Below are 9,743 nucleotides of genomic sequence, written 5' to 3'. Positions count from 1 at the left end.
TAAATTAAGAAATTGTTCAATCACAGTCGAATTTGAGGAGAATAATCGACTGTGATCGGTCAATTTTTTAGGGCTTAGGGCTTACTTTCGCACCGTCAAGCGTGGCGGTCTAATTAAGAGGAAAATTAACGGGGATGATTTTTTTTACTTGAGCGCGAAGCCAGCAAGTCGAACATTTACGAATTAAATAGACTTTATAGTATACATTTTATTTGTAAAAATATAATATACGAGAAGCGCGAAAATAAATTGTCGAGAATAACGCGAGATGTAATAAATTTCAAAAGATTTGATCGATCGCTTCGGCGCATCCGTATATACGGACACCAAAACGATGCGACGACGCCGCGCGAGGGCCGGCGACCGCGGGTCGAGAAGGCGAGAGAGTCGCGCGGCGCGCGGCGCCGCCGCTCGCGTCATCGCCGTCGCCGTCGTTCACCGTATACGTTGCCTATCGACTATCCGCTGCACACGTCGCGTCGCGTCGCCGGTCGCGTCGCGCCTGCCCGCGTGCCCCGTGCCCCGTGCCCCGTGCCCGCCGAGAAGCAGCGCCAGGGTCGCCTGGTCGCCAGCGCGTAGTTTTCCAGTTGTTTGACGCACCGCCGCCGTCCGCCGTGTGTGTGCGAGACGAGATGGACGTGCAGCGGCTGTGCAAAGGTAGGACAATTACGCGATCTCGCGCCTCGGGGAAGTCACGGGATTCCTGTTATAGTCGCGCTCGGGGACAGCCTTCTCCCTCCCCCCCCCGCCAACCCGGAATCCCCCGTCTCTCCCACTCGAACGCGGCTCCTCTCTCGTTCGCGAACGAGGACGAACGGAGCTGGGAAGGAAGTCGCGAGTCGCGAGAGTAGAGAGGAGCGCGTCCGCGTTTGAAGCGCGCGAGCGACGACGACGTCGAAAAGCACGCTCCACCTCCCTCCCGTCTCTCGCGGCGAGGGGGGAAAAAAACCCATCGCGCGATGATCTCCTAATGACTTCCGCCGTGACCTGGAAATCCCGACCCCGGCGGCGCGCGAGCGAGCCATTTTGAGGCCTCGCGCGGCGCTTCTCGTCGCGGCGCGGGGGACTCAATATTCCTGTTCTCGCGCTTCATTATTGAGCACGCAAACGGGAGCTGTGACACCGTGACGAGGAGCCGGAGCTTTCCACGCGAGAGCTCGCTCGCTCGCTCGCTCTCTCTTCCCCCCCCCCTGACTCGACGAGGCGAGGATTTCTTCTCGGTCCTACTCGAGGATACAGAACGCGACTCTCAAAGGAGTCGAGAGAGTATAGAATTAAAGGCGCGAACTTTCCGCGGAGAAGAGCGTTATCGCGCACATATTTCCGGTTGCATTTCCGAGAAAGAACGGAGGCTTTTAGGCTTTGTACCGCGTGGGAGCGGCCTCGCTCGCTTTGCATCATTTCAGGAGGCGATGGGAAACGCGCGAGCGCCTCGCGTGAAAAAAATTAATAAAAATCGTAGGCTTACGCACGATAACCGCGGCGAATATCCATTTGATCAATAATAACGAAATTTGCTGTTTTCATCGCGAGGGCTTGACCCGCTTTCCGTCCTTGATGGTGTCTGAAACGGAGTGTCGCGGTACTGTCCGTATAACATCGATATTTCGCTCACGGATCCGCGTCACGGACGCTTTTGTGCGTTAAATTCCGAAGCTAACTCCGCGAAAGTTCATTCTACTGGAAACGAGTCATATGTATCATATTGCGACGTCTGGGAATTGGTCCGCTCTATACTTTGTTCCATCTCTGTCCTCCAAAATTTACGGAAAATTTATTCGAGCTCGTCCCTGACGATGTGAGGACCAAATCTACTTTCGTTATATAACAAGTTAATCCACGCTATAATTTGATCGAACCCAATCTTGTCGTTTCTGTATAATATATAGCGTATACATTTACATGTGCATACATGTATATGTTAATTAAGTGTAGAATTACGTAATATGTTGTTTACCATATGCTACTGCGCACCGATCTGTAAATCTTTTATAAGCTTCTTATAGAATAAATCTTGTAACCGAACTAACTTGATACTCAGGTATAGCTAACTTGATTTTATGTGAGTCACGTGTTATTTACAAGTCGTTCTCTCGAACAATAATTTTGAAGCTTTTATTTTTCTATTCGACGCTTTTCTTTTTTATTCAGATTTAGTCAGATTTGAATGTTACTTTGGGTACTCTTCGTAATCAAATCTCCTAGTAATTTCATTAAAAATGCATTAAAAAAGTAACACTTCTATATACAATTCTAAAATAACTGATAGAAACACATTTTTCAGAACAAAAGAAGTTTCATTAAATTTTCATAATGAAAGAAGTTTTATTATTAACTTTTCAGAATAAAAGTTTTATTTAATTTTAATATATATATATATATATTTTTTTTTTTTAATTTTTGTTTTATAAGTCACCGAGGTTTCTCGTTGTCTCTCTCAAAAAAGTATTTATAAAAATTTGATTTAGAGAGCTTTTAAGATAACCGATATATGTATATATATAAATATAAGATAGAGGAACAGATTACGCGTCACAACAACGCAATAAATCTGATAATGTTAATCTATTAAATTGCCCCATAAAATCCATTATCTTAGTAAAAATAAATTTAGTGATAGAAAAAGGCTGGACGCTTGACACTGACGCTAATGCAAAAAGAATTGTGAATCAATTCTCGCTAAGAACGTAGAATTTATTTACAATTATTCGAAATGAGACATCGTCGTATTCGTTGATACGAGAGCACAACAAATGAAATCTTATCGCATTATCGCAGATGAGACTGTACATGATTGCACAAGACAATGCACACGACTGCAGACTTCCGACACGAGCAGTATTATGGCTTGATCGCGTCAACATTAGTTTCTAATAACACAGGCCGACAAAAAAGAATTTTTCACCTCATTATTCTTCTCCAGGAAAATCATGATAATGGCTGACACGATAGCCAACGAACGTTAAACAATCACGGCGAAGAAAAAGATAAATACTTGACAAATTTAAACAATCATGCTAAATAGATGCTAATATATAAATAGGTAAGCTGATGTACATCAATTTTAGCAATATTTTCAATTTTATAAGTCTATTATTATTAATATTATTTTTAAGATAAATAAGAGACACAAGTTTCCAAAAATATAACATTAATAAATTGAAACTCTTGTCATCTCGCGACGCATTCCTTTTTTCGTAATAATTGTGCAATAATTACTATATATATATGTATACTGGTATTTTTAATTTAATTTAATATTTAATTTCTCACTGCACCTCCAAAAGATGGTATCTATTTTGTTCTTTATCAACTGACGTTATAAGTATCGATTACTTGATACTTAAGATATTATCATATGTTTCAAGTATAGGAAATCATTTTATGTTATTTACGTAAAGGATGTTTGTACACAAAGGTTTCACATCAATCAATTTTTTATCAATATAATTTGTCACTCAAACAATGTGCATTTTGCTATCGGTATAATGTGCTATCAATCTTCCGTCTAAAGAAATATCTTCCGTAAAATAAAGTTATTTTAATTCCTTTCAATTTTACTTTTTACCAATTTTTTTACAGTTTTCTATTTATAATATGTTTAAATTGCAAATTTATACATTTGAAATGTAAAGCACGCGGTTTTTTTTTAAATCTGTAAAAGATTTATATCACTGTGTGATCCTGATCTTACAATTAATAAAATATCAATGTGGACGATAATATTATATAACAAATTCAATCTACATATGGAACATAACGTTCAAAAGGTAAATATTATCTAGCCGCATTGAAAATATTACAATAATAAGAGTAATCTCCTACACGATTCTTTCAATGTTATGAAATTGAAAATAATTTCATCTATTTCTATTAAAGTTTGTCTTGAATAAAAATTTTTAATATTTAAATTTATTTTGTTGAAAATTTAATTACAAAAAATTTAAAGGGACATACGATATCTATTATTGTTCTTGTGAAACCGTGATGAAACTGAAAATAAATGTAGTTTCGACAAAAATATACGCTTGACAAATTTACAAATTACAAATTAATAAAATGTGTACCTGACTTAAAATTATTTTGATATAGAATATGGCGTCGAGAAGTCCTGCAATAACAGAGAATCTTTATTATCTGTTGAAGACATAGAAGTAAGTTTTCTTCCGGATAAATTCTCGTACAGTGCGCGTGCATCTCGTTTGATGTCTCGCATATAACGATGGCTCTTTCACCGGAATTGATGTTTAAATTGTTTAATAGAAAGTTTGGAAGAAAGTTTGCAAAATTAAATTTTTTTAATTCAACGCATTAATATGTTCTTTTATACTGCTTATCTAATATCGCAAAAAAGTATTAGAAAATAATTAGTATATTAAAAGCAAAATGTGTCTTAAATGAAAAATATTTATATTGAAAATACAATATCTTTATTTCGCAACAACTTTACTGGCATATTAAAAATGTTCAGGTTCATCCATATCTTATATTTAGTGCAAAATGTGATTATTTTATTTCTTGTTTTTCGAAAGAAATAACGCCCACATGCATATGGTCCTGTGTTGAAAAAAGAGCGTATACACTCGATATCTACAACGGTATCATTATTTCGATAACCATATTGTCAAAATAATGTCGCACTCGTAATCGTATATAGAAAATTCCAAAAATTATCCATTTCGGTCACGACACCATCGAATTATCTTGGGGCATCCCTACCTTACTCGCGGCGTAAACAAAGGAAATTGGAGGCGCCGGAGCAACGGGTACGGACGTACGGACGCGTCGTCCTCGGGCCTTTGCTGGCGAGTCGTGAATCGTTGCTGGTCAGTGCGTCTCGTTTAACGACACGAGTTGCAGCGGTCAGCAGCGGTGAATGATCGGCGAGCACAACGCGTTCGGTCTGGAGCCACTTGAGAAACCAGTTGCGCTATATCGCTCGTTTTAGGAAACAATGTTTTGGCTGCGGAGAATTCGACGTGCTTTACTAAAGTCGGAGTGCAAAAGTGAGTGCTGACGATGCTCGATAATTGACAAAACTGTTCTTATTTCACGCAACAGCATTCCATTTGCGTGCGGAACTAACGGGAATTAATCTGTAAATATTTAAGTGCTTAAGAAAGTGGCTTTTTCTCAGGCGCTTAAATACCTAGGCACTTTGTTTCTTCCACATTAAATGTGTAAAAAACAATTATAAAATTATAAGTTTCTAAAAAAAGTTATTACGAAACAGCTGCCTGAATTACCCATCATAATCAGTCGAAAATAGTACACATATGTATACATGTTATGTATGATGTAAGCCACTGTAAGAGCAATTCTTATGCGATTTGTATTTTTTTTATTAATTTAAACTTTTTTAGGCTACCGTGTATTTTGAACGTTTTGATTATTTATAATAATAGAGAGAATTTTTTGCAACTTGTCTCCTGTCTGGAGAAATCAGAGTTTTTGCAGAATTTGTGGAGACTTGATGAGGAAATGGTAGAAAATTGTCTTGTTTTCATTTTTCCATTACTGTGATTGTTTTTACGCATCTCGAAGCGCTAAAACGGAATGAATGTTCCGTTTTTACATATGCAAATTTAATGCATTGTCCGAGAAATTTATATTCATGTCGTAAAACGAAGACCAGTTTTTTCTTTTAATTTAGATAATGCGTTTCTTTACGGAGGTATGCTTGATCAATAATAAAAGCAATTTTATGAACAAACGTTTTAGTCATCTGCACGACGGCAATATTTCTTTCATTGAGAAGAATGGAATTTGTACTTTGCTTTTGTTGCTCTTCATCTTATCGTGAATCTATTAATAAATTTTCTTTGTGTGCTGCAGGCTTTTTAAAGTGATATTAGCTGCGCTGTATCCAGAATCGATCTCAAAAGTTTAACGAATTCGCCATTGCATTCAATTTTTTTTATTTCCGATATTAGATACCTTTGTAATTCTTGTAAATTCTTGTTATCTATATATGTTTTCCTTTCCAAGAATTTCTAATTATTAATATTAAGCATAAGACCAACTTTTTCTTTGTTTACTATTAACTGGAGATACACTCTTGTTTCGTTGATCAAGTTGCTCAAAATAACAAGATACTTGGGAAAAGATAAGTAGTGCTGATAAAGTGGCATTTCAATAGATAGTCTATGCCATGCAATTCCCGAAGTTATCGCGCTAACATCTTGACGCACATGGAGATTGCTCTGAGCAAATTACTGTATGCGTATATATAATCGTATAATCATTCTCGATAGATGTAAAAATATTACGCTTCCTGCCTATCATTATACGACTAATGTTCTGACTTTGTCTTTCTTAGAAACAGCCTGCGTATTATTGAAGAAGTCTATTCACGTCGCGTTATTGCGTTTCGATTGATCGATACCTCAGAATTCGATACAATAAATAAATAAATAACTGGCTACGAGAACGCGCGTTAAAATTATATTAACACGAACTAAAGTACATGTGTACTGCTGATGCATAAGTCACAAATAACAGTTCTTATCAATATTGCACTCAGTGTCGTAGTAAATATTTTCTTGAATATCAGTAGATACTGCTTTTTTTTCTCTGGATTTTTAAGTTCCATCTCTTATGCTTAGCTTTTTATTATGGGATATTCTCTTCTATTTCTTCTCTTTCTTACTGATTCTATTCGGACATAAATATTTTAAATAAATTCTAATAGGTAATATTCTAATATTATTATTTTAGCGCTAATAGCGCTACATGAGCATATAAAATTCAAATTATCCTGTACTTCACATTTTAACGTTACGAATTATATTTATGTAGGTAATATTAGATATCTTTTCGATAAAATACGTAGTGAAATCACAATTGTAATATCTTCATTCTTTATTCTACATTTTTCGAAATTTTAATTTTTTCTGTCTGCATAAAACGTTAAGATGTTGCAATTTTGCGAAAAAAAACGTACCTAATGATGTAAATGTAAATAGATGAGACCGAATAGAAAAAATCGTAAAAAAAGTAAAATAATATAGCCATCATTAAAGTCTTGCTCGATGGTACAAAGTTTCCTTATACTATCGTCATCACATTTACTGCAATGATAATTATTTCTTCACAAAATGATAAATCAGTTTATTTTAGATATCTTCATTTTGCTTTATTTCTTTATTTACGTTACATTTATTAATTTGTTTTGTTTTTCTGTATCGCATCAGAATATATAGAATATATTACATTGTATAATTTATCTGTCTCTTACGGTCTTTTTTTTTTTATAAAAATCTCATACAAAACTTTATATTTAAATTTTAAAAAAGTTTTTGTCCGATACATTGCATTTTCTTCGTTACACAATATTTTAGGATTTTTCAGAGATTAAGAAATTATATAAAGATTTTCCAGACGCGCGGAATGTCACATAAAGATTGTAACATTCCATGCGGAAAAAAAAGATCAAATACATTACAAAGACGCAGATGTTGTAATTATTGAGTAATTACATCTTTTTTATAACGTGTAATGCGTTTATATACAATTAAATACAACATTATAATTGGGTATAACAGATAACTGTAATCAGTGACCAGATATATCACATTATTTTCTTCGTCTCTCTTTATATTATACTTACACGGAAAGAACGGTTTTGCTGATCTAAAAATTTATTAGTTATAAGATACGTCAGATAATTTGGTTGCACTATCAAAATAATTATGTAGAACACTCAAGCTGATTGCTGAAACGTCTAAATTTTTTACAGCGTTAACATACTTCAGCGACCTACTATAATTATTTTAATAGTGCAACAAAATTAAATTTTTAGGTATATCAGCTAAACCGTTCTTTCCATGTGGGATGTCTCACAAAATTACTGGATTTATCTTTTTAATGTTAAATTCTTTGTCTAATTTAGAAACAACTTTACCAAAAACTAGAAAAGATTATTTATATTGTAACTTTTCAGAGTTTTTATGTTACATAATATTATATTTTATCATTAAGTTAAAATTCTCTTAAAATATACTTCGCCTGAAATTATATAAAGACTGTAGTTTTGTTATCCACTTGGCTCTTTAAAGTTTAGTTCAAAAATTTCTTTCTTTGAGTTGCTTATAACTCGAAAATTGTTAGTGTATTGATATTTTCGTAGAAAAAAAATCTCAACTCTAATAAGTATGTATATAAATATATGTGTATACGTGTAAATATTTAATATATTTTTTACATATAAAATCTATGTAAATAGGTGTCGAAAAACTTCATCACTATTGTTCCTACAAATATTTTAATCGGTTTAATATTTGTCTTTATCCCAATAAGAATTTAAAATAAAATTTCAGTTTTTTCTGGAAATTTTTATACATATATTAACATTAAATATCCTCCGAAATAAGCATCAGGAATGTATTATAATCTTATTACAAGGCAATTTTCTCATATTTTCATCCATAAAATTTAATGTGTTGGAATTTTTTAATGTTTATTTATATGTATTTTGATGTTTCAAAACAATCTGACTTACGACTGCGCGTCTTCCGAAAATTGATTTATTTTCTATCACTCTGCTGTCGTCTCATCTTGTCAGGTGTTAAACCAATTTTACGATGAATATGAAGTGACAATTGAAAATTTCCGCTTGCTTTTGCTTCGTGACTAGTTTTCGAATTGAACACCTGTCGCACACATCAATGGGAATAGTGATTTGTCTTACGTAATGGAATTACCATTGATCAGTCTTTTTGCAATGCCTGAACGCGTCATCGCATGAACACTCTAACAAAATAAACGAGTGCGCTGTGACAAGTGTCTTAGGGGGGGATAATTCTTATCTCGTTAAATAAATCTATATTAATACTTCTGATTGTTTCATACATCACAATCATCCACACTTAAAATCTCGTACACTCTCCCCCTTCAAATGCTTCCCCTGATGCGTATATAACGAAAGTTTGATACAAAATTAAAATACATAATTACGGCCTTCATTCGCAATTTATAAGAAATTAAAACCGAACACTTTTAATACTTTTTACGTACGGTTTATAACTTTATATTGAAGTGTTAAATTGAATGTTACGTAACGTTGATTCACGCACAGCTAACCGCATTTGACTCTCTCACTTTTTCCTTGTTACTTATTAATTTCAATATCGAGAGTCTTTAGTTATATATATAATTATCCATTTATTTTAATACTTTTGGTATTTAATCAAAAAATGCTGTAATAAAAATGCTAAATAGACAATTAATAAGCCCTTTTACATATATTAATAACAAACTGTTCAAAAATGGTACATATATATATTTATCTAACTTTATTTGTTGAAAATAATTTTATTGGATTTATTATCAAAATAATAATAGCTAATGTGATGGGAAAAACCAAACGCATTTGCTTGGAACAGACTATTTGGTTTTAGCAATATAACTTACAATGCAATAATTTTTACAAGCTTTGCAAATCCAACGTTATCCCAACAAATTATGTTTCGCTTTCACTTTTGATTTAATTGCGAGATAACTGCTACTTATATGACTGGTTATCATTATTGTTTGCAGCAACCCCGGCTATTGGCGATGCCTCGAAGAATCAGACTCCGCCAACGCTTCTTTCAAGTTTAAGGAGCGTACTCTTCGTTATCGGAACTGTGGTGATCGGATTCGCCGCCTTCTGTAATTCTCTAACATGGTAATTGCATCATTTCTGTTTTACTTTATGATTCACATAAACAGAGTTACAATCACGTATCTCTCTCTTGGTCCTC

At 34.5% G+C, this 9,743-nt stretch overlaps 1 protein-coding gene across 4 annotated transcripts in view; it reads left to right on the top strand.

Annotated features, from left to right (window-relative positions):
- Nucleotides 1-474: 474 nt before the first annotated feature.
- The window catches only part of LOC143895620 (fatty acid hydroxylase domain-containing protein 2), a 21,205-nt gene continuing 11,936 nt past the window's right edge, over nucleotides 475-9,743 (top strand). For 2 of the 4 annotated variants that reach the window (XM_077402919.1, XM_077402918.1), the window contains exons 1-2: nucleotides 4,815-5,006; nucleotides 9,538-9,667. In XM_077402919.1, the coding sequence (XP_077259045.1) occupies nucleotides 4,955-5,006; nucleotides 9,538-9,667 (182 nt within the window). In that variant the 5' untranslated portion in view covers nucleotides 4,815-4,954. Of the gene's footprint in view, nucleotides 658-4,814; nucleotides 5,007-9,537; nucleotides 9,668-9,743 lie in introns of those variants that run through there. The other 2 variants (XM_077402920.1, XM_077402917.1) reach the window with 2 other exon arrangements.

Source organism: Temnothorax americanus, unplaced genomic scaffold (genome assembly GCF_048541705.1).
Source record: "Temnothorax americanus isolate GAGA-0224 unplaced genomic scaffold, ASM4854170v1 Scaffold16, whole genome shotgun sequence".
Taxonomy (NCBI): domain Eukaryota; kingdom Metazoa; phylum Arthropoda; class Insecta; order Hymenoptera; family Formicidae; genus Temnothorax; species Temnothorax americanus.
This window is presented reverse-complemented; position numbering and strand designations above follow the sequence as displayed.